The following is a 26018-nucleotide window of genomic DNA, read 5'->3' as shown; positions in this document are numbered from 1 at the left end:
ATGTGGCAGGGAGGGGGGGAAAGACCCGCATAGGGCATTAGGGAGGCTTAGGGACAGGCACAGGTTGGTGTCAGGAGGTGTCCCATCCCATGCTCTTGAATGTTAGGGCCTTCCTCTCCCTTTTCCATCACTTTGTACTTATATGCTGTTGTCCGCCGGACATATTTATGTCCGAGAGTGATAGCAGACTCACATAAGAGAGGCAGGCTAATCCCAACACAGATCATACGAAATTAAAAACTGTAAACAAATAGGTATAGAATACAAAAAAAAATGTTACATACCCAACAAGGAGCTGCAATCATTTATGGTGAACCATTGAAGCTACTATGAGTTCTAACCAGTTGAGTAGAGAAAGTATTAGTGCCCCCCATTTCAGGAGAGATTGTGCAGAAATCAGAATTTCTTAGGATTGAAAATATAATGGAATTTAAGACGTGGAGTGAATCCATGAAACTAGGACTCAAGCCATGTCAACACGTCTCCTGCGGGTGTGAATACACTGGGGAAAAAAGTATTTGATACACTGACGATTTTGCAAGTTTTCTCACCTACTAAGAATGGAGAGGTCTCTGTAACTGACCTCTGTAATTGTAACACAGGTTTCTGTACCAAATATTAAGTTATGTTTTTCTATTGTATCAAATACTTATTTAATGCAATAAAATGCAACTTAATTATGTAAAAATCATACAATGTGATTTTTCTGGATTTTTTTAAATTCTGTCTCTCATAGTTGAAGTGTACCTACGATAAAAATTACAGACCTCATGGATTTGCCCTTGTGGGGTAATCAAGCGTTATGGCAATTAGGGGAGAACAAATTATTCCCGGAATGGAAGCTGAAGAGGATACTCAAAATAGCTAATTTATTGTACGAGGAAGAGAGTAGGTGGTTGACTAGAGAACAGATTGTGTCAAAATTTACATTAAGTAAACAATAATTTCTACAATTTGAACAAATCAGAGGAATGATTATGGCAAATCTGATAACTGTAAGGGTAGAAACGAAAGGAAGCGCAATGGATACTCTATTATTAGGCCGATCGGTCACACACAGTATATCTACGTTATACAGAGGATTCAAAGAAATTCTGGGGAGACTAAAAGCAGTAGCACTATGGTCAAGAAAATGATAGGATAGAAGCGAACAATGGAAATATAAATGGTATAGCCTGCATGTCTGGGTGAAGGGTGGGGAGTTGGGGAATTATAGGTTTGTTTATTTTCTTTTTTAATTACTCTGTTTGTGATCCTTTCATTTTGAAAATTGAAGAAAGGAAACAACTGTATTTTTCAGACTATAAGACGCAATTTCTCAAAAATGCAGCGGAAAATGGCTGGGGGATCTTATAGTCCGGATGTACCTGCTCTGGCTGTGATGAGGAGGTGGAGCTGCGGGTCACAGAAGACAGAAACCGGGTGATGCGGCTAACACCAGTGCCCGCTGCTAAAAAGAAATGAATATTCACTCCATTCTCCACGACCATGGGAGTGGAAAGGGGAAGGGGTGAATATTCATTTCTCTTTAATAGCGAGCACAGTGTTCGCCGCAGCCGCTGGCTTCCTGCAACTGACAGGTGTACGCTACTTAAAGCAATGAATATTCACTGCTTTCCATGCCCATGGGCGTGGAATGGAGTGAATATTCATTTTTCATCAGCAGCAGCACACGTGAAAGCCCGGAAGCTTCGGCTGCCACTGTGCTTGCTACTAAAGAGCACTGAATATTCACTGCTCTCCACGCACATAGTCCTGGCATGCAGAGCAGTGAGTATTCCGGCAATTGCCATGCGCTGCTTACAAGCATAAAGCAGCTACTGGTATCGGAACAAGATGCTGAGAGGGTGTGCATGAAGTTAAGTATAATGGTTTATAGGTTTTTTTAAATGTTTTTCTGATGAGGCCATACATAACAGGATGGAGATGGGGCCAATCACACCAGGATAAGGATATGGCCAGGCATACTAGGACAGAGATGGGGGCCCTGCATACCAGGATAAAGATGGAGCCATGCATACTAGGACAGAGATGGGGGCCCTGCATACCACGATAGATAGGTCCATGCATACCAGGGTAGGGATGAGGGGGCCATGAATAACACTATGAGGGGGCCATGCATACCAGGACGGGGGCTAATCATACCAGGATAAGGATAGGCCCATGCATACCAGGATGGAGATGGGTCCCTGCATATCAGGATAGAGATGAGGGGACAATGCATACCAGGATTGGGGAAATTATACCAGGATAAGGATGGGGCCATGCATACCAGGATAGGGATGAGTGCGTCAGCCATTACTGAGGAGAGACCAGAACACCAAAACAGCAGAGCCCAGTGTGCAGACTGATGTTTTTTCTAATCCCTGGGTAATTACAACAGAACCTCAGACTAGCCAGATGGTCCGGGAATGCTCTCCCCCCCCTGGCTTCACAGAAAGAAGGAGAATTCAGCCTGCCATTTCTAAGGGAGTGGATCCTGAAGCTCAAGGCTGGAATACGGTGTTACTACAAAACAGCTATTTCAAAGAGTGAGTAGATTGCTGGGGATTGTGGTTCCACTGTGGACAGATTTTATATATATAATATTTTTTTATATATAAAAAACTTACTGTATATTCTCGAGTATAAGCCGGCCCGAGTAAAAGCCGAGACCCCTAATTTTGCCACAAAAAGCTGGGAAAACTTAAGGGGAACCCGGCGCCTGCAGCGGGGGGAGGCCTGCCTCCAGGACTGAAGAAAGGTATTTAGGACAAATTACAAAACGGATTATTTCGGCAGTTACAGCACCCAGAACTAAAAGAGCCACCTTGTCAGAATGCAGCATTACTGCTGCACAAGGTGGCTCTTTCAGTTAAAAACGCCTGGGGGGGGGGGAATGGGGGTGACAGGTTCCCTTTAATGACTCGAGTATAAGCCTAGGGCGAAAAATACAAATAGATACCAATAAAAGTAAAATTAATTGAGACATCAGTAGGTTAAGTGTTTTTGAATATCTATATTGAATCAGGAGCCCCATATAATGCTCCATAAAGTTTATGATGGGCCCCATAAGATGCTCCATATTAAAATATGCTCCATACAATGCTGCACAAATGCGGATTATGGCCCCATAAGATGCTCCATACAGACATTTGCCCCATATAATGCTGCACAAATGCGGATTATGGCCACATAAGATGCTCTATACAGACATTTGCCCCATATAATGCTGCACAAACGTTGATTATGGCCCCATAAGATGCTCCATAAAGATATTTGCCCCATATAAAGCTCCAAAAACGTTGATAATGGCCCCATAAGATGCTCCATAAAGATATTTGCCCCTTATAAAGCTGCACAAACATTGATTGATTGATTATGGCCACATAAGATGCTCTATACACTGTGTTCCAAATTATTATGCAAATTGGATTTAAGTGTCATAAAGATTTAATTTTTTTGTTTTTCAAATAAACTCGTGGATGGTATTGTGTCTCAGGGCTCAATGTATCACTGAAATCAATCTTAAACCCATGTGATAATTGGTTTTCCAGGTGATTCTAATTAAAGGAAAACTTCTTAAAAATGATGTTCCACATTATTAAGCAGGTCACAGTTTTCAAGTATCATGGGAAAGAAAAAGGATCTCTCTGCTGCTGAAAAGCATCAAATAGTGCAATGCCTTGGTAAAGGGATGAAAACATTAGAAATTTCCCAAAAACTTAAGCGTAATCATCGTACTGTTAAGAGATTTGTGGCTGTATCTGAGCACAAATGTGTTTGTGCTGATAAAGGCATAATGAGGAAGATTTCTGCCAGGCAAGTTCATCGGATTAAAAGAGCAGCTGCTAAAAAGCCATTACAAAGCAGCAAACAGATATTTGAAGCTGCTGGTGCCTCTGGAGTCCCTCGAACCTCAAGGTGTAGGCTCCTACAAAGGCTTGCTGTGGTGCATAAGCCTACTACTCGGCCACCCTTAAACAGTTTTCACAAGCAGAAATGGTTGTATTGGGCCCACACATACATGAAGACTAATTTCCAAACAGTCTTGTTTACTGACAAGTGTTGAGCAACCCTGGATGGTCCAGATGGATGGAGTAGTGGATGGTTGGTGGATGGCCACCATGTCCCAACAAAGCTGCAACATCAGCAAGGAGGTGGAGGAGTCATGTTTTGGGCCGGAATCATGGAGAAACAGCTGGTGGGGCCCTTTAAAGTTCCTGAAGGTGTGAAAATGACCGCTGCAAAGTATATAGAGTTTCTGACTGACAACTTTCCTCCATGGTATAAAAAGCAGAAATGTGCCTTCATGAGCAAAATCATCTTCATGCATGACAATGCACCATCTCATGCTGCAAAGAATACCTCTGAGTCATTGGCTAATATGGGCATAAAAGGAGATAAACTCATGGTGTGGCCACCATCTTCGCCTGTCCTCAACCCTATAGAGAACCTTTGGAGTATCATAAAGCAAAAGATCTATGAGGGTGGGAGGCAGTTCACATCAAAACAGCAGCTCTGGGAGGCTATTCTGACTTCATGCAAAGAAATACAAGCAGAAACTCTCCAAAAACTTACAAGTTCAATGGATGCAAGAATTGTGAAGGTGACATCAAAGAAGGGTCCTATGTTAACATGTAACTTGGCCTGTTAGGATGTTTTGGCGTTAAATAGCTTTTTTTGTTCAGTGAATGTGACCTCCTAATGCTGCAAATTCCACAAATGAGCATTTTCAGTTCTTTAAAACATATCAAATGTTTAGAAATTCTACTGTGCCTAATAATTTGGAACAGTGCATTTTGAGTTTTTATTCATTTTGGAGATTATACTGTTATCATTGGGAGATTTCTTCAATAAAATTCGATGTATACTCTAATGGGCGATGACTTTTATTAGGCTGACTGTCATTTGCACCAATCATTTAGGAAAATCCGATAAAAATGTAATTTGCATAACAATTTGGAACATAGTGTACAGACATTTGTCCCATATAATGCTGCACAAACGTTGATTATGGCCCCATAAGATGCTCCATAAAGATATTTGCCCCTTATAAAGCTGCACAAACATTGATTGATTATGGCCACATAAGATGCTCTATACAGACATTTGCCCCATATAATGCTGCACAAACGTTGATTATGGCCCCATAAGATGCTCCATAAAGATATTTGCCCCATATAAAGCTCCAAAAACGTTGATAATGGCCCCATAAGATGCTCCATAAAGACATTTGCCCCATATGCTGTTGCTGCGATAAGAAAAAAGAAATCACATATTCACCTCTCGTCGCTCAGGCCCCCGGCACTTGCTATATAAACCTGCTCCCCGTTCCACCGCCGTCACTGCGTCTTCCCCGTCCTCTGCACTGACTGTTCAGGCAGAGGGTGGTGCGCACACTAATCGCGTCATTGCGCCCTCTGACCTGTGCGTCAGTGCAGAGCACAGGGAAGACGCAGCGGCGGCCGTGGAACGGGGAGCAGGTGAATATCGCGCACTGCGTTATACTCACCTGCTCCTGGCGCAGTCCCTGGTTCCCCGACAACTTCTTCCTGTAGTGAGCGGTCACATGGTACTGCTCATTACAGTAATCAATATGCGGCTCCACCCCTATGGGAGTGGGGTCCATATTCATTACTGTAATGAGCGGTACCATGTGACCACTCACTACAGAAAGAAGCTGCCGACGCCGGGGAAACAGGGACTGAGCCAAGATCAGATGAATATGATTACACAGCTGCTGCTCCAACTTCTCTGCCGACCCCTGGGTATGACTCGAGTATAAGCCGAGAGGGGCAATTTCACCCTAAAAAAATGGGCTGAAATTCTCAGCTTATACTCGAGTATATACGGTAAGTTTTGTTATGTTATGTGCACCAACAAAATCTTCAAAAGCTCCATCATCTGCAACCAGGCCCCAACACTGAACTGTGTTATTTTCTTAGGCTGCAGCCATTCATAGTTAAGCAGTTTTAGCTAGGAGTGTTTGTTGCTATTTAAAGGGAAAATGTCATCCCTATCTTTCAAGTTAACTGCAAATCCTTAACCGATTGTGTGTGTAAATTGTGAATATTGTTTGTTTTATTATTACTTGCCATCCCCCTTACCATTTACCTTCCTCCTCAATAAACCTGCTTAAGATTTCAACCTCATCTCCTTGTGGAGTATACACTGAGTGTGTACAGGGGTTCCTGGAGTCGACCCCTGGCATAAGAGGAAGATCATCCTGCATCCCACTACAACTCCCAGCAAGATTCAGGGGGAGGCACTACGCTATATTGAGGTGAGAACTACCAAACACCCTACCCTCAAAGGCGGCTCAAGGGTGTGTTACAGTGAAGGGACAGTTTACAGGTAACGTCATTATGGAAATTTTAACTGAAGCACAAGTGTTCATGTGGTGTGGGGAAATGAGCGTGGCAACGGAACGCAGTTTTGCAGTATGTGGTGAACTCACTCATGCATCTGATGAAGAGGTGCTACAGAGTGTGGAGCACTTCGAGGAAGATGTTATCCCCCAAATGGTTGATCCGATGGAAAGAGGGGGGCAATCATCAGCAGCTCTGATTACTATGGAAAGGATCTTAGCACAGGAGTACTTCTCAGTAGCCGTTACTGTGCCTTTAAAACATGGGCAGCTGTGTAAGATCACCTGGCTTGATAGGCCTGCAACAGTCATCATGTCTAGAGTCAAGGACACAGCCCAGAAAGTCTAGTGGAAGTTCACCTCCCACCCCTGCTCAGGACAAGCCTGAAGAAACTGACGCTGTAGTTGTTGTGGTGGCAGCCATGGAGAAGTTAGTCACCCAGTTTGCTACGTTGTAGCCAGGAGACCTATCAACATTTGAGAATCTTTTCAGGTGTCACTTAAACCTTAACTGGTAAAGAGGGGTATGATACATGGAAGGATGTTGCTCTGCAGTACCTGAGTGGAAATGCATTGATGCTGCAAAGAAAGATGTGCATGCTCCATTACATCTGGCATAGAAGCAACACAGAATTTCAGAAAAGGAACATCATACCAACAGTACAATACGGTGGTGGTATTGTGATGGTCTGGGGCTGTTTTACTGCTTTCAGACCTGGAAGACTTGCTGTGGTAAATTAAGCCATGAATACTACTGTCCTGAAGGAGAATGTTCTGCTGTCTGTTCGTCACCACAAATTGAAGCACACTTGGGTTATGCAGCAGGACAATGATCCAACACACACCAGTAAATCCATCTCTGAATGGCTTAAGAAAAACAAAATTGTCTTTGGAGTGGTCTAGTCAAAGTCCTGACCTTAATGCGATTGAGATGCTGTGGCATGACCTTTAAAAATGAGCTTCATGCTCTGAAACCCTCCAATGTGGCTGACTTACAACAATGCTGCAAAGACGAGAGGGTCAAAATTCCTCCAGAGCATTGTAAAATACTCATTGCCAGTTAACGCAAATGATTGATTGCAGTTTCTGCTGCTGAGGGTGGCCCAACCAGTTATTATGTTTAGGGGTAATCACTTTTTCACACAGGACACATATATATACATACACACACACACACACACAACACTGCTTCATGGACAGCGCACGCACACTCAGCTCTGCTACATACACACATTTACATACACACAGCTATGCTATAAATGCACATTTATATATATACAGAGCTCTGATTATATATATAACATGCACTTACAGCTCTGCTTCATACGCACATTTACACACACAGCTCTACTACCTATGCACATTTTCATACACATACTGATCAGCTCTGGCAAAAATTAAGAGACCACTGCAAAATGTTCAGTTTGACTGATTTTTCTCTTTATAGGTGTATTTTTGAGTAAAATGTAAATTGTTCATTTATTCTATAAACTTCTGACAACATGTCTCCAAATTTCCAAGGAATAAATTTTTTATTTTTTTTGTGAAAAGGAGAAATGGTCAAAATTAAAAAAAAAAAAAAAAAAAAAAAAAAGGGCTTTCAGACCTTAAATTATGCAAAGAGAACAAGTTCATAATCATTTATAAACAACAATACTAATGTTTTAACTCAGGAAGAGTTCAGAAATCAATATTTTGTGGAATAAACATGATTTTTAATCACAGCTTTCATGCGTCTTGGCATGCTTTCCACCAGTCTTTCACACTGCTTTCGGCACAAAAATGTAAGCAGTTTTTCTTTGTTTGATGGCTTGTGACTATCATCTTCTTGATTACATTCTAGAGGTTTTCAATGAGGTTTAGGTCTGGAGATTGGGCTGCCCATGACAGGGTTTTGATGTGGTGGTCTCTAAATTTTTGCAGGAGCTCTATATACATTACCCCATTTTGCAGTTCCTTACAGGTCATGTGATTGATTACATGATCGTAAAGGTCTTTGATCTAGTCAGGTGGAAGGTGCTTCAGCTGCTCACTTGGGCTAGTTTCACACTTGCGTTTCGTTGCGCTGCGGATGGCAGCGTACTTCCTCCTTGCTTCCTTCGTGAAACTCCGCCTACTGCCACCAGCGTCCTGCGTTTCCCTGCGTACCTATCTTTAATATTGGGTATGCAGGGACATGCGTTGTATGCGGATGTGTCCGCATTCAACGATTTGAGGTGTGCGGCGACTGCACGGGAACGCAAGCGGACACATCCGCATGTCCCTGCGTACCCAATATTAAAGATCGGTATGCAGGGAAATGGCAGTAAGCAGAGCTTCACGGAGGACGCAAGGAGGAAGTACGCTGCCATCCGCAGCGCAACGAAACGCAAGTGTGAAACCAGCCTTAAAACATGCAGCCTTTGTGAGGGACCTTACTCTCCTGCTCTGCACCAGTTAGATTAGTATGGGGCAAGAGTAGAGAGTGCTGTTCTCTCAGTGATCAGGAAGGACACCGTCTCAGCATTCTTATCTGTCACAGAAAGCTGCCTCCAGTCTATAAGGCACACTGACTTATTAGCAAGATTTTTTTTCCTTTCTAAAATTGTGTCTTATAGTACAAAAAATATGGCAAATTCAAAAGTAATTTCAATTTTCTATTTAATTATACGTCTGTCTGTTATAGGACTTTGTACAATTTGTCAATAACAAATAGTTTCTTCTCTGTCTGAGTTACTTTTGTTGGTCAACAAAACACTATTTTCCAGTAATTCATTTTTCACATTCTAGATATTATATGGGATTTTTCATGTTTAAAGAAGCTGTCCACAACTTGGACAAACCCCTCATCATTCCTCATGAGTGGTTCTGTTAAAATAAAAACACTTATACAAAACTCCCATGCTGGTGCCATTCCAGCGATGTTGGCACTTGTGTTCCCGGAACTCATGTAAGCTTGTTACGTCACATATGCGCTGTGCCCGATCAGCGCTGGCATCACTGTCCCTACATTGGGACAAATCGAACATCAGAAAGTAGGTAGAGAGCCGCCGCGGCCCTGGCTTCCTGTTGATGCTCAATACTTCTAAAGAAGAGGAGAGTGAAGCCTCATGAGCAACCTCATGTGAGCCTCGGGAATGCAAGTACTGACACTACTGGAATGGCACTAGCAAGGAAAGTGAGTTTGAGTGTTTTTGTTTTAACGAGGCCAAACATGAAGAATGACAAGGAGTTGTCCTAGTAGTGGACAACCTTTTTAAGAAAACACAAATTTTCAGTTAAAACATATTCAACATTCTGAACATGAAAAAGGATTCTCCCCCTGTGTGAATTCTCTGGTGCTTAACCAAACTTGATTTCTGTTTAAAACATTTCCCACATTCTGAACAGCAATAAGGCTTCTCCCCTGTGTGGGTTCTCTGGTGGTTAATAAAATTTGATTTGAATTCTTTGGTGGCTAAGAATAGAAAGAGATTTCTTCACAAAACACTTTCCACATTCTGAACAGGAAAAGGCTTCTCCCCTGTGTGAATTCTCTGGTGCTTAACCAAACTTGATTTCTGTTTAAAACATTTCCCACATTCTGAACAGCAATAAGGCTTCTCCCCTGTGTGGGTTCTCTGGTGCTTAATAAAATTTGATTTGTGTGTAAAATATTTCCCACATTCTGAACAGGAAAAAGGTTTCTCCCCTGTGTGAATTCTCTGATGTTGAACAAAATCTGATTTCTGGTTAAAACATTTCTCACATTCTGAACATGAAAAAGGCTTCTCCCCTGTGTGGGTTCTCTGGTGTCTATCAAGATGCTGTTTCCGGTTAAAACATTTCCCACATTCTGCACAAGAAAAAGGCTTCTCCCCTGTGTGAGTTCTCTGATGTTGAACAAAATCTGATTTCTGGTTAAAACATTTCTCACATTCTGAACATGAAAAAGGCTTCTCCCCTGTGTGGGTTCTCTGGTGACTAATAAGAATTGATTTCTGGTTAAAACATTTCTCACATTCTGAACATGAAAAAGGCTTCTCCCCTGTGTGGGTTCTCTGGTGACTAATAAGAATTGATTTCTGGTTAAAACATTTCCCACATTGTAAACATGAAAATGGCTTCTCCCCCGTGTGAGTTCTGTGGTGACTAACAAGATTTGATTTCTTGTTAAAACATTTCCCACACTTGGAACAAGAAAATCTATTCTCTGCTGTGTGCATTTTTGGATGTTTAAGAAAAGATTTTTCAATGGAAAAACTATTTCCATATTCTGAACGAGAAAATGTCTTCTTTCTTTTAAGAGCAGTTAGTATAACGCTTATTTTGTGACTTTGATTTTCCTTAGCAGTCGGTAATGAATAAGAAGACTTAATCTGTTTCAAAGGATCAGATGGTAGATCTTTGCTGTGAAGGGATGATGGTATATCTGGAGTATTGGCATTCACTTCAATTGTATCCTGTGGGATCTCTGATTTAAAAATTGAAGATGTCAGCTGTCCCTCTGATTTGGTACAGTTATCTGCCAAGCAGAAAACCAATTATTACTTTTGAATAAAATATCCTTGAAATTTATATTTTTGAACATTTCTACTTAAACAGTCTGTAAAATGGCAAGTTATGTAATAATATTGAATTATTCACTAAAACAATGACAGTTCACAGTCTAATTGAAAACCTCATAAAATGAACTAGTAGAGCGTGGTGATCAACAGTTTGTTCATTCTGCCTTCCAAATATGGAATAAAAAGCCATCAATGTTATGTAGGTGATAGTGATGAGCGAATATACTCGTTACTCGAGATTTCTCGAGCATGCTCGGGGGTCCTCAGAGTATTTTTTAGTGCTCGGAGATTTAGTTTTTCTTGCCGCAGCTGAATGTTTTACATCTATTAGCCAGCATAAGTACATGTGGGGGTTGCCTGGTTGCTAGGGAATCCCCACATGTACTTATGTTGGCTAACAGATGTAAATCATTCAGCTGCGGCAAGAAAAACTAAATCTCCGAGAACTAAAAAATACTCGGAGGACCCCCGAGCATGCTCAAGAAATCTCGAGTAACGAGAAGGCACAGATTTCCACCTGTGAAGGGAACTCTGGAGGTGCCATCGGACCGGCCGGACTTGCGCAGCCTGGTGAACCGTATTCCGGACTGAGGACCCAGAGACCTTCAGTAAAGAGGTAAAGAGACTGCAACCTGGTGTCCTCGTTATTTACTGCACCGCACCACCATCCACATCTATTATTTACTGTACGCCCCTCAGCAGGGTCACGGACCGGGCCTAGCCACCGTGACAACCCCAGAGCAGAGACTCAGAGGCCCGGTACCGGGCACCCCTCGGCCCTGCGGCAGTGGGGGCGCTACAACTTGGCGTCACGAACAGGATCTACTTAAGCCTGAAGAATCGGGTCATGTGTGCCTTGGAACTGTGATTTACTGTGCTTGGACTGTACTTTATTGCAAAGACTGTGTGTTGCCATTTACCGCCAAAAGTTCCCGCCAAAAGTCGCCGCCATTACAGCGCTAAGGAGAGCGCAGGAGAAGAAGAAGGGCGTGGAAGTGGGCGTGAACAAGCTGAAGAGCGCGAAAGACAATGGCCGCCCAGTCTAAATATCTCGGCCCCTTGAGGACGTGTCCGTCAGCAGCCGAGATCCGCCTCCTGATCCTCAATGGTGGGCAGAGACAACGAAAACGAAACCGCCCACGAAGGAGAGAGCGGGAAAAGGACCAGGAAGAAGAAGTCAGCGACATGGAGGACGCCATGGCCAGCCGCCTGGAGCCGGAGCGTGGGGTCGGAGCCGAGGACTCCCCCAGCTACCCGGAGAGGCACCGCAGCCAGACCTCCGCAGTTGACGCTGACCTCCTGCAGGCCGGAGCGGATGAGCTGGCCCACCAACTCCTGCAGACGCAGCTGAGCACTGAGGCCGGGTGGAAGAAGACCATCGTCGGGAGCCTCGCCAGACGTCTGTCGGCAGCCTCATCTGGTCCGGAGCAAGAAAGAAGTTCCAGCGCTCCGAAGCCAGAAAGCAAGGCCCTGCCGGAAAGCGAGGTGCTGCAAACGGAGATGATAACGTCGCAGCACAAGGCCCCGCAACCAGCGTTCCAGACCCCAGTGGAGACAGAGCAGACCGGCACCGGAGGGACCGCATCTGAAGCAGGTATGAAGGACGACCCTGCCCTGACAACCGACACCACTCCAGTGACTGCTAGTGCCACAACTGCTGACTCCATTCCAGTGACTGATCTTGCAGCAGCCGCTACCTCTGCTGCAGCAAATGCCCATACTCAAGCTGCGCAGACCTCCACCGCTGCGCACAATTTAACCGTACATGCAAGACGGATTAACGGCGTTTGTCCAGCACTGGGTATAACCCTGGACCTCACTTTTCCCAGGCCAAGAAGGGTTAAGTGCCAGGTGCAGCCCTGGAAGCCGTCCAACTAAACCTCGGAAACCTGAAACTGTAAATAGTTAACTGTTTGTTTCCTGCTGTTTTACTGCTAAAACCCGTCCAGGGTTAACTCTTAAAGGGATCCCTTTGTTGACCCGGGATCCCTATTGCTTTTTGGTTGTGTTTTTCTACCTTTTGCTCCGTTACTAAGAAACTGCTGGAATCGTGAACAATGCATTATACAAACTTCTTGTATATAGTTTGCACCTTCTTAACCCCTTCACCCCCGGAGCTTTTTCCGTTTTCGTTTTTCGCTCCCCTCCTTCCCAGAGCCATAACTTTTTTATTTTTCCGTCAATTTGGCCATGTGAGGGCTTATTTTTTGCGGGACGAGTTGTACTTTTGAACGACATCATTGGTTTTAGCATGTCGTGTACTAGAAAACGGGAAAAAAATTCCAAGTGCAGTGAAATTGCAAAAAAAGTGCAATCCCACACTTGTTTTTTGCTTGCCTATTTTGCTAGGTTCACTAAATGCTAAAACTGACCTGCCATTATGATTCTCCAGGTCACTACGAGTTCATAGACACCTAACATGACTAGGTTATTTTTCACCTAAGTGGTGAAAAAAAATTCCAAACTTTGCAAAAAACAAAACAAAACAAAATTGCGCCATTTTCCGATACTCGTAGCGTCTCCATTTTTCGTGATCTGGGGTCAGGTGAGGGCTTATTTTTTGCGTGCCGAGCTGGCGTTTTTAATGATAGCATCTTGGTGTAGATACGTTCTTTTGATCGCCCGTTATTGTATTTTAATGCAATGTCGTGGCGACCAAAAAAACGTAAATCTGGCGTTTCAAATTTTTTTCTCATTACGCCATTTAGCGATCAGGTTAATGCTTTTTTTTTTTATTGATAGATCGGGCGATTCTGAACGCGGCGATACCAAATATGTGTAGGTTGGGTTTTTTTTTTATTGATTTATTTTGATTGGGGCGAAAGGGGGGTGATTTAAACTTTTATATTTTTTTTATTTTTTTCACATTTTTAAAAACTTTTTTTTTTTTACTTTTGCCATGCTTCTATAGCCTCCATGGGAAGCTAGAAGCAGGCACAGCCCGATCGGCTCTGCTACATAACAGCGATCATCAGATCGCTGTTATGTAGCTAAAATGCAGGTGTGCTGTGAGCGCCGACCACAGGGGGGCGCTCACAGCCACCGGCAATCAGTAACCATAGAGGTCTCAAGGACCTCTATGGTTACAATGGAGGAGCATCGCCGACCCCCGATCATGTGACGGGGGTCGGCGATGCGCTCATATCCGGCCGCACGGCCGGATGCGGTAGTTAAATGCCGCTGTCTGCGTTTGACATCGGCATTTAACTAGTTAATAGCGGCGGGTGATCGCGATTTCACCCGCCGCTATTGCGCGCACATGTCAGCTGTAAAAAACAGCTGACATGTCGCGACTTTGATGTGCGCTCACCGCCGGAGCGCACATCAAAGCGGGGGTCCCGACATGTGACGTACTATACCGTCACATGTCGGGAAGGGGTTAAAGGTGCTTTCTACTGGTTTTACATAAGGAAAAGGACTCTTTGCGAAGATACGGTTCTTGGAACTTGCACTGGAGTCCTTGCTGCATACGGACTTGCAGCTTGAAAAGTTGCACTACCTCATAGAGACTTGGTCCCCTCTTAAAGGGGATGTTCATCGATAGCACTTAAGGAATGATGATGCTTTGAAAGAAGAAGTATTGATGATGTTGATATGTGAAAGTTAAATGTAACCAATTAGATGATTGTAAGAAATGTTCAATAATGTTAATAGAAGGATGAGGACAGGAAGTGAACCCGTAGGGGTTAGTGGTGAGTCCTCTTAGGAGCCATATAGAGATGGCTCAGTAATCTCAAACTGCAAGAAAAACATGTTCTATACTGTGTATAGTAGTGGAAGGACAGTAGGCTCGGGCGGAAAGGAGCGGTCCTGTAATAGAAAGGAGAGGCAGTAGGTCTGGAGCCGTTAGGACAGGCGGTCCTGCAGACGTAAAGTAGGAGAATGTAGCACAGTTGCTTAAGCCTTATAATGTGTTATAAGAAGGTCTTTAGTGGATTTAGAGTGTACATCCTTAAAGGCAATGTTGAATTAATGTTTAAAAATTTTTGCACTTAGTAGAATACCCGGTTGGGTAAGAAAAGTTATTTATAAGTATTTAACCATGTTTGTAACGTTCAAGTGTCCTCACCTCCCATAAAGGGAAGCTCTGTTCAAATATGCTTATTGTTAATGCACTCACAAAAATTGTATGTCTTTTTGCTGACATGTATTGTTGTTTTCTTCCCAGTCCAGGAGTACTGGATTTAACCGGGGGGGGGAGTGCAGCGCCCCAGAGTCCTGCCTGGTCGTTGCAGTACTGTTGCTCCGCCGCTAAGGGGGGCTATGGTACGTCTGATGGCACTGAAGGAGTTCATCTGACCAGGTATCACATACACCAATACATTTCACAGTCGGGCCTCCAGGGGGAGCTAAGGGTGCTATTTATTAGGCCACTCCTCACCGTGTGGGTAAACTGGGGGTCAGGCAGGAAGTTAGACAGAAAGCTGACTGGGTTGGAACTAGGCAACACCTTGTGGCAGAGGGTGTTGTGGGGGAAGATTCGGTAGGGTCCCTGTCAGGTTTGGGACCCTGACAGAGGTCTTGCAACGAGAAAGAACGTCACGGGACCGTGCCTGCTCAGCATAGCGGCGTTGCCCTAAGAAAGGATCAGAAGCGAGATATATTGTGCTGATTGAGAAACGAGATCAAACACATCTACACATCCACTGCGTGCTAGTTTTCGGAAAATGTTTGTGGAGTCAAAATAGTCACTACTCCTATAGATTAATTCACTGTGGGTTATAATTTCCAAAATGGAGTCACTTTATGGGGATTTCAATTGTTTTGATGTTCTGACATTTTGTCACACTAGGGCTTTTTCAAATGGTGTGTCCCATTTTCTCTGGGACTTGCTCCTTCGACGTCTGCTTCTGTCATCAGGCACCGCCTTATTCATTCTGCAGGCAGCACTTGTGATGTAGGAGACATCGGAACCAAAAGCTCTTGTCAGTGCAGGCTCTGTCTAGCCATTAAGATTAAGGTGCCTGGGACATGTAGTATCATCCAGTGTGACAGCATAGATGTATGTGCTATCCAGCCGAAGTAATCTACTCTTTACTTCAGCCAATTTGAAAGCATCATACCCCACTAAAACTCGAAGCATATTGCTGGAAGCTGCCAGATACAGCCTTGTTCTCCTCTGGTTCAGTCCTCTGCACAGCTGCTGGCTTGTGTATTTGTTTTCTGTAGTGAACCTGGCCTATTTAATGACTACTGTTGTATCTTCTGATTTTGTATTTTCTCTGCCCTCCCGGTTGTGACCCAGCTACTTGGCGACTCTTAACATCTCACACCACCAAACAGCTAGTAAGTTTAGATCTCAGGCATTTGGAGGAGACAGTGAAAACCTTCTTTTAAAGAACTGCCTGGGAGTGGAAAATGTCCCAAATTCTTAAGGGATTCGTGGCAGCTCTGGGTCTGCTGGAATTTAAATGTTTTTTTTTTCTTTGGTCCAACAAGAGATAATATCCATCTCTTGCTGGCAGTTTATTTTAGGCTCATCAGCTGATGTTGGTTGGTAACCATTCCCAACTCCATTTAAATAGTTGCATGAAAGATCAGCTGATCATTGGTTATAGAGTTTTCTTCTAGGCAGACAAGCTAGGTGTGTGAAGATTGCCGCTGCCAGTGGTATTGCTGCTGTTGGAGTTCTGTTATCCTGGTGCCGTTTACTCTGCTACTGTGGAGCTTAGCACAGCAGACTCTAAGCTGAGTAGTATCCATTATGTCTGTCCCTTGTTTGTGTCCCCCTATTTTATAACATCTGCAGTGGCGAGGCTAGCAACCTTGCCGGCCAGTGCACTAGCCTGGGTTAGTAGAGGTGACAGTCAGGAGGAAATAAGCATGTGGCAGGGAGGGAGGGAAAGACCCGCATAGGGCATTAGGGAGGCTTAGGGACAGGCACAGGTTGGTGTCAGGAGGTGTCCCATCCCATGCTCTTGAATGTTAGGGCCTTCCTCTCCCTTTTCCATCACTTTGTACTTATATGCTGTTGTCCGCCGGACATATTTATGTTCGAGAGTGATAGCAGACTCACATAAGAGAGGCAGGCTAATCCCAACACAAATCATAAGAAATTAAAAACTGTAAACAAATAGGTATAGAATACAAAAAAAAATGTTACATACCCAACAAGGAGCTGCAATCATTTATGGTGAACCATTGAAGCTACTATTAGTTCTAACCAGTTGAGTAGAGAAAGTATTAGTGCCCCCCATTTCAGGAGAGATTGTGCAGAAATCAGAATTTCTTAGGATTGAAAATATAATGGAATTTAAGACGTGGAGTGAATCCATGAAACTAGGACTCAAGCCATGTCAACACGTCTCCTGCGGGCGTGAATACACTGGGGAAAAAAGTATTTGATACACTGACGATTTTGCAAGTTTTCTCACCTACTAAGAATGGAGAGGTCTCTGTAACTGACCTCTGTAATTGTAACACAGGTTTCTGTACCAAATATTAAGTTATGTTTTTCTATTGTATCAAATACTTATTTAATGCAATAAAATGCAACTTAATTATGTAAAAATCATACAATGTGATTTTTCTGGATTTTTTTAAATTCTGTCTCTCATAGTTGAAGTGTACCTACGATAAAAATTACAGACCTCATGGATTTGCCCTTGTGGGGTAATCAAGCGTTATGGCAATTAGGGGAGAACAAATTATTCCCGGAATGGAAGCTGAAGAGGATACTCAAAATAGCTAATTTATTGTACGAGGAAGAGAGTAGGTGGTTGACTAGAGAACAGATTGTGTCAAAATTTACATTAAGTAAACAATAATTTCTACAATTTGAACAAATCAGAGGAATGATTATGGCAAATCTGATAACTGTAAGGGTAGAAACGAAAGGAAGCGCAATGGATACTCTATTATTAGGCCGATCGGTCACACACAGTATATCTACGTTATACAGAGGATTCAAAGAAATTCTGGGGAGACTAAAAGCAGTAGCACTATGGTCAAGAGAATGATAGGATAGAAGCGAACAATGGAAATATAAATGGTATAGCCTGCATGTCTGGGTGGAGGGTGGGGAGTTGGGGAATTATAGGTTTGTTTATTTTCTTTTTTAATTACTTTGTTTGTGATCCTTTCATTTTGAAAATTGAAGAAAGGAAACAACTGTATTTTTCAGACTATAAGACGCAATTTCTCAAAAATGCAGCGGAAAATGGCTGGGGGATCTTATAGTCCGGATGTACCTGCTCTGGCTGTGATGAGGAGGTGGAGCTGCGGGTCACAGAAGACAGAAACCAAGTGATGCGGCTAACACCAGTGCCCGCTGCTAAAAAGAAATGAATATTCACTCCATTCTCCACGACCATGGGAGTGGAAAGGGGTGAATATTCATTTCTCTTTAATAGCGAGCACAGTGTTCGCCGCAGCCGCTGGCTTCCTGCAACTGACAGGTGTACGCTACTTAAAGCAATGAATATTCACTGCTTTCCATACCCATGGGCGTGGAATGGAGTGAATATTCATTTTTCATCAGCAGCAGCACACGTGAAAGCCTGGAAGCTTCGGCTACCACTGTGCTTGCTACTAAAGAGCACTGAATATTCACTGCTCTCCACGCACATAGTCCTGGCATGCAGAGCAGTGAGTATTCTGGCAATTGCCATGCGCTGCTTACAAGCATAAAGCAGCTACTGGTATCGGAACAAGATGCTGAGAGGGTGTGCATGAAGTTAAGTATAATGGTTTATAGGTTTTTTAAATGTTTTTCTGATGAGGCCATACATAACAGGATGGAGATGGGGCCAATCACACCAGGATAAGGATATGGCCAGGCATACTAGGACAGAGATGGGGGCCCTGCATACCAGGATAAAGATGGAGCCATGCATACTAGGACAGAGATGGGGGCCCTGCATACCACGATAGATAGGTCCATGCATACCAGGGTAGGGATGAGAGGGCCATGAATAACACTATGAGGGGGCCATGCATACCAGGACGGGGGCTAATCATACCAGGATAAGGATAGGCCCATGCATACCAGGATGGAGATGGGTCCCTGCATATCAGGATAGAGATGAGGGGGCAATGCATACCAGGATTGGGGAAATTATACCAGGATAAGGATGGGGCCATGCATACCAGGATAGGGATGAGTGCGTCAGCCATTACTGAGGAGAGACCAGAACACCAAAACAGCAGAGCCCAGTGTGCAGACTGATGTTTTTTCTAATCCCTGGGTAATTACAACAGAACCTCAGACTAGCCAGATGGTCCGGGAATGCTCTCCCCCCCCTGGCTTCACAGAAAGAAGGAGAATTCAGCCTGCCATTTCTAAGGGAGTGGATCCTGAAGCTCAAGGCTGGAATACGGTGTTACTACAAAACAGCTATTTCAAAGAGTGAGTAGATTGCTGGGGATTGTGGTTCCACTGTGGACAGATTTTATATATATAATATTTATTTATTTATATATAAAAACTTACTGTATATTCTCGAGTATAAGCCGGCCCGAGTAAAAGCCGAGACCCCTAATTTTGCCACAAAAAGCTGGGAAAACTTAAGGGGAACCTGGCGCCTGCAGCGGGGGGGGGGGGGGAGGCCTGCCTCCAGGACTGAAGAAAGGTATTTAGGACAAATTACAAAACGGATTATTTCGGCAGTTACAGCACCCAGAACTAAAAGAGCCACCTTGTCAGAATGCAGCATTACTGCTGCACAAGGTGGCTCTTTCAGTTAAAAACGCCTGTGGGGGGGGAATGGGGGTGACAGGTTCCCTTTATTGACTCGAGTATAAGCCTAGGGCGAAAAATACAAATAGATACCAATAAAAGTAAAATTAATTGAGACATCAGTAGGTTAAGTGTTTTTGAATATCTATATTGAATCAGGAGCCCCATATAATGCTCCATAAAGTTTATGATGGGCCCCATAAGATGCTCCATATTAAAATATGCTCAATACAATGCTGCACAAATGCGGATTATGGCCCCATAAGATGCTCCATACAGACATTTGCCCCATATAATGCTGCACAAATGCGGATTATGGCCACATAAGATGCTCTATACAGACATTTGCCCCATATAATGCTGCACAAACGTTGATTATGGCCCCATAAGATGCTCCATAAAGATATTTGCCCCTTATAAAGCTGCACAAACATTGATTGATTGATTATGGCCACATAAGATGCTCTATACACTGTGTTCCAAATTATTATGCAAATTGGATTTAAGTGTCATAAAGATTTAATTTTTTTGTTTTTCAAATAAACTCGTGGATGGTATTGTGTCTCAGGGCTCAATGTATCACTGAAATCAATCTTAAACCCATGTGATAATTGGTTTTCCAGGTGATTCTAATTAAAGGAAAACTTCTTAAAAATGATGTTCCACATTATTAAGCAGGTCACAGTTTTCAAGTAACATGGGAAAGAAAAAGGATCTCTCTGCTGCTGAAAGCATCAAATAGTGCAATGCCTTGGTGAAGGGATGAAAACATTAGAAATTTCCCAAAAACTTAAGCGTAATCATCGTACTGTTAAGAGATTTGTGGCTGTATCTGAGCACAAATGTGTTTGTGCTGATAAAGGCATAATGAGGAAGATTTCTGCCAGGCAAGTTCATCGGATTAAAAGAGCAGCTGCTAAAAAGCCATTACAAAGCAGCAAACAGATATTTGAAGCTGCTGGTGCCTCTGGAGTCCCTCGAACCTCAAGGTGTAGGCTCCTACAAAGGCTTGCTGTGGTGCATAAGCCTACTACTTGGCCACCCTTAAACAGTTTTCACAAGCAGAAATGGTTGTATTGGGCCCACACATACATGAAGACTAATTTCCAAACACTCTTGTTCACTGACAAGTGTTGAGCAACCCTGGATGGTCCAGATGGATGGAGTAGTGGATGGTTGGTGGATGGCCACCATGTCCCAACAAAGCTGCAACGTCAGCAAGGAGGTGGAGGAGTCATGTTTTGGGCCGGAATCATGGAGAAACAGCTGGTGGGGCCCTTTAAGGTTCCTGAAGGTGTGAAAATGACCTCTGCAAAGTATATAGAGTTTCTGACTGACAACTTTCCTCCATGGTATAAAAAGCAGAAATGTGCATTCAGGAGCAAAATCATCTTCATGCATGACAATGCACCATCTCATGCTGCAAAGAATACCTCTGAGTCATTGGCTAATATGGGCATAAAAGGAGATAAACTCATGGTGTGGCCACCATCTTCGCCTGTCCTCAACCCTATAGCGAACCTTTGGAGTATCATAAAGCAAAAGATCTATGAGGGTGGGAGGCAGTTCACATGAAAACAGCAGCTCTGGGAGGCTATTCTGACTTCATGCAAAGAAATACAAGCAGAAACTCTCCAAAAACTCACAAGTTCTATGGATGCAAGAATTGTGAAGGTGACATCAAAGAAGGGTCCTATGTTAACATGTAACTTGGCCTGTTGGGATGTTTTAGCGTTAAATAGCTTTTTTTTGTTCAGTGAATGTGACCTCCTAATGCTGCAAATTCCACAAATGAGCATTTTCAGTTCTTTAAAACATATCAAATGTTTAGAAATTCTACTGTGCCTAATAATTTGGAACAGTGCATTTTGAGTTTTTATTCATTTTGGAGATTATACTGTTATCATTGGGAGATTTCTTCAATAAAATTCGATGTATACTCTAATGGGTGATGACTTTTATTAGGCTGTCATTTGCACCAATCATTTAGGAAAATCCGATAAAAATGTAATTTGCATAACAATTTGGAACATAGTGTACAGACATTTGTCCCATATAATGCTGCACAAACGTTGATTATGGCCCCATAAGATGCTCCATAAAGATATTTGCCCCTTATAAAGCTGCACAAACATTGATTGATTATGGCCACATAAGATGCTCTATACAGACATTTGCCCCATATAATGCTGCACAAACGTTGATTATGGCCCCCTAAGATGCTCCATAAAGATATTTGCCCCATATAAAGCTCCAAAAACGTTGATAATGGCCCCATAAGATGCTCCATAAAGACATTTGCCCCATATGCTGTTGCTGCGATAAGAAAAAAGAAATCACATATTCACCTCTCGTCGCTCAGGCCCCCGGCACTTGCTATATAAACCTGCTCCCCGTTCCACCGCCGTCACTGCGTCTTCCCCGTCCTCTGCACTGACTGTTCAGGCAGAGGGTGATGCGCACACTAATCGCGTCATTGCGCCCTCTGACCTGTGCGTCAGTGCAGAGCACAGGGAAGACGCAGCGGCGGCCGTGGAACGGGGAGCAGGTGAATATCGCGCACTGCGTTATACTCACCTGCTCCTGGTGCAGTCCCTGGTTCCCCGGCAACTTCTTCCTGTAGTGAGCGGTCACATGGTACTGCTCATTACAGTAATCAATATGCGGCTCCACCCCTATGGGAGTGGGGTCCATATTCATTACTGTAATGAGCGGTACCATGTGACCACTCACTACAGAAAGAAGCTGCCGACGCCGGGGAAACAGGGACTGAGCCAAGATCAGATGAATATGATTACACAGCTGCTGCTCCAACTTCTCTGCCGACCCCTGGGTATGACTCGAGTATAAGCCGAGAGGGGCAATTTCACCCTAAAAAAATGGGCTGAAATTCTCAGTTTATACTCGAGTATATACGGTAAGTTTTGTTATGTTATGTGCACCAACAAAATCTTCAAAAGCTCCATCATCTGCAACCAGGCCCCAACACTGAACTGTGTTATTTTCTTAGGCTGCAGCCATTCATAGTTAAGCAGTTTTAGCTAGGAGTGTTTGTTGCTATTTAAAGGGAAAGTGTCATCCCTATCTTTCAAGTTAACTGCAAATCCTTAACCGATTGTGTGTGTAAATTGTGAATACTGTTTGTTTTATTATTACTTGCCATCCCCCTTACCATTTACCTTCCTCCTCAATAAACCGGTTTAAGATTTCAACCTCATCTCCTTGTGGAGTATACACTGAGTGTGTACAGGGGTTCCTGGAGTCGACCCCTGGCATAAGAGGAAGATCATCCTGCATCCCACTACAACTCCCAGCAAGATTCAGGGGGAGGCACTGCGCTATATTGAGGTGAGAACTACCAAACACCCTACCCTCAAAGGCGGCTCAAGGGTGTGTTACAGTGAAGGGACAGTTTACAGGTAACGTCATTATGGAAATTTTAACTGAAGCACAAGTGTTCATGTGGTGTGGGGAAATGAGCGTGGCAACGGAACGCAGTTTTGCAGTATGTGGTGAACTCACTCATGCATCTGATGAAGAGGTGCTACAGAGTGTGGAGCACTTCGAGGAAGATGTTATCCCCCAAATGGTTGATCCGATGGAAAGAGGGGGGCAATCATCAGCAGCTCTGATTACTATGGAAAGGATCTTAGCACAGGAGTACTTCTCAGTAGCCGTTACTGTGCCTTTAAAACATGGGCAGCTGTGTAAGATCACCTGGCTTGATAGGCCTGCAACAGTCATCATGTCTAGAGTCAAGGACACAGCCCAGAAAGTCTAGTGGAAGTTCACCTCCCACCCCTGCTCAGGACAAGCCTGAAGAAACTGACGCTGTAGTTGTTGTGGTGGCAGCCATGGAGAAGTTAGTCACCCAGTTTGCTACGTTGTAGCCAGGAGACCTATCAACATTTGAGAATCTTTTCAGGTGTCACTTAAACCTTAACTGGTAAAGAGGGGTATGATACATGGAAGGATGTTGCTCTGCAGTACCTGAGTGGAAATGCATTGATGCTGCAAAGAAAGATGTGCATGCTCCATTACATCTGGCATAGAAGCAACACAGAATTTCAGAAAAGGAACATCATACCAACAGTAAAATACGGTGGTGGTATTGTGATGGTCTGGGGCTGTTTTACTGCTTTCAGACCTGGAAGACTTGCTGTGGTAAATTAAGCCATGAATACTACTGTCCTGAAGGAGAATGTTCTGCTGTCTGTTCGTCACCACAAATTGAAGCACACTTGGGTTATGCAGCAGGACAATGATCCAACACACACCAGTAAATCCATCTCTGAATGGCTTAAGAAAAACAAAATTGTCTTTGGAGTGGTCTAGTCAAAGTCCTGACCTTAATGCGATTGAGATGCTGTGGCATGACCTTTAAAAATGAGCTTCATGCTCTGAAACCCTCCAATGCGGCTGACTTACAACAATTCTGCAAAGACGAGAGGGTCAAAATTCCTCCAGAGCATTGTAAAATACTCATTGCCAGTTAACGCAAATGATTGATTGCAGTTTCTGCTGCTGAGGGTGGCCCAACCAGTTATTATGTTTAGGGGTAATCACTTTTTCACACAGGACACATATATATACATACACACACACACACACACACACACACACAACGCTGCTTCATGGACAGCGCACGCACACTCAGCTCTGCTACATACACACATTTACATACACACAGCTATGCTATAAATGCACATTTATATATATACAGAGCTCTGATTATATATATAACATGCACTTACAGCTCTGCTTCATACGCACATTTACACACACAGCTCTACTACCTATGCACATTTTCATACACATACTGATCAGCTCTGGCAAAAATTAAGAGACCACTGCAAAATGTTCAGTTTGACTGATTTTTCTCTTTATAGGTGTATTTTTGAGTAAAATGTAAATTGTTCATTTATTCTATAAACTTCTGACAACATGTCTCCAAATTTCCAAGGAATAAATTTTTTATTTTTTTTGTGAAAAGGAGAAATGGTCAAAATTAAAAAAAAAAAAAAAAAAAAAAAAAAAAAAAGGGCTTTCAGACCTTAAATTATGCAAAGAGAACAAGTTCATAATCATTTAGAAACAACAATACTAATGTTTTAACTCAGGAAGAGTTCAGAAATCAATATTTTGTGGAATAAACATGATTTTTAATCACAGCTTTCATGCGTCTTGGCATGCTTTCCACCAGTCTTTCACACTGCTTTCGGCACAAAAATGTAAGCAGTTTTTCTTTGTTTGATGGCTTGTGACTATCATCTTCTTGATTACATTCTAGAGGTTTTCAATGAGGTTTAGGTCTGGAGATTGGGCTGCCCATGACAGGGTTTTGATGTGGTGGTCTCTAAATTTTTGCAGGAGCTCTATATACATTACCCCATTTTGCAGTTCCTTACAGGTCATGTGATTGATTACATGATCGGAAAGGTCTTTGATCTAGTCAAGTGGAAGGTGCTTCAGCTGCTCACTTGGGCTAGTTTCACACTTGCGTTTCGTTGCGCTGCGGATGGCAGCGTACTTCCTCCTTGCTTCCTTCGTGAAACTCCGTCTACTGCCACCATCGTCCTGCGTTTCCCTGCGTACCTATCTTTAATATTGGGTATGCAGGGACATGCGTTGTATGCGGATGTGTCCGCATTCAACGATTTGAGGTGTGCGGCGACTGCACGGGAACGCAAGCGGACACATCCGCATGTCCCTGCGTACCCAATATTAAACATCGGTATGCAGGGAAATGGCAGTAAGCAGAGCTTCACGGAGGACGCAAGGAGGAAGTACGCTGCCATCCGCAGCACAACGAAACGCAAGTGTGAAACCAGCCTTAAAACATGCAGCCTTTGTGAGGGACCTTACTCTCCTGCTCTGCACCAGTTAGATTAGTATGGGGCAAGAGTAGAGAGTGCTGTTCTCTCAGTGATCAGGAAGGACACCGTCTCAGCATTCTTATCTGTCACAGAAAGCTGCCTCCAGTCTATAAGGCACACTGACTTATTAGCAAGATTTTTTTTTCTTTCTAAAATTGTGTCTTATAGTACAAAAAATATGGCAAATTCAAAAGTAATTTCAATTTTCTATTTAATTATACGTCTGTCTGTTATAGGACTTTGTACAATTTGTCAATAACAAATAGTTTCTTCTCTGTCTGAGTTACTTTTGTTGGTCAACAAAACACTATTTTCCAGTAATTCATTTTTCACATTCTAGATATTATATGGGATTTTTCATGTTTAAAGAAGCTGTCCACAACTTGGACAAACCCCTCATCATTCCTCATGAGTGGTTCTGTTAAAATAAAAACACTTATACAAAACTCCCATGCTGGTGCCATTCCAGCGATGTTGGCACTTGTGTTCCCGGAACTCATGTAAGCTTGTTACGTCACATATGCGCTGTGCCCGATCAGCGCTGGCATCACTGTCCCTACATTGGGACAAATCGAACATCAGAAAGTAGG

At 43.3% G+C, this 26018-nt stretch overlaps 3 protein-coding genes across 4 annotated transcripts in view; 1 reads left to right on the top strand and 2 right to left on the bottom strand.

Moving 5' to 3' along the window:
- The window catches only part of LOC143766334 (uncharacterized), a 617908-nt gene that overhangs the window by 269804 nt on the left and 322086 nt on the right, over positions 1-26018 (bottom strand).
- Positions 1-26018, top strand: part of LOC143766330 (uncharacterized) — a 1024462-nt gene that overhangs the window by 827383 nt on the left and 171061 nt on the right. The gene's annotated exons all lie outside the window — the stretch shown is intronic.
- The window catches only part of LOC143766375 (uncharacterized), a 106184-nt gene that overhangs the window by 4041 nt on the left and 76125 nt on the right, over positions 1-26018 (bottom strand). Inside the window, exon 8 of the mRNA XM_077254022.1 lies at positions 9835-10123. Within this exon, the coding sequence (XP_077110137.1) occupies positions 9835-10123 (289 nt within the window). The remainder of the gene's footprint in view (positions 1-9834; positions 10124-26018) is intronic.

This window comes from Ranitomeya variabilis, chromosome 4 (genome assembly GCF_051348905.1).
Source record: "Ranitomeya variabilis isolate aRanVar5 chromosome 4, aRanVar5.hap1, whole genome shotgun sequence".
Classification (NCBI taxonomy): Eukaryota; Metazoa; Chordata; class Amphibia; order Anura; family Dendrobatidae; genus Ranitomeya; species Ranitomeya variabilis.
The sequence above is the reverse complement of the archived record's forward strand: the minus strand, read 5'-3'. Positions and strand labels throughout refer to the sequence as shown.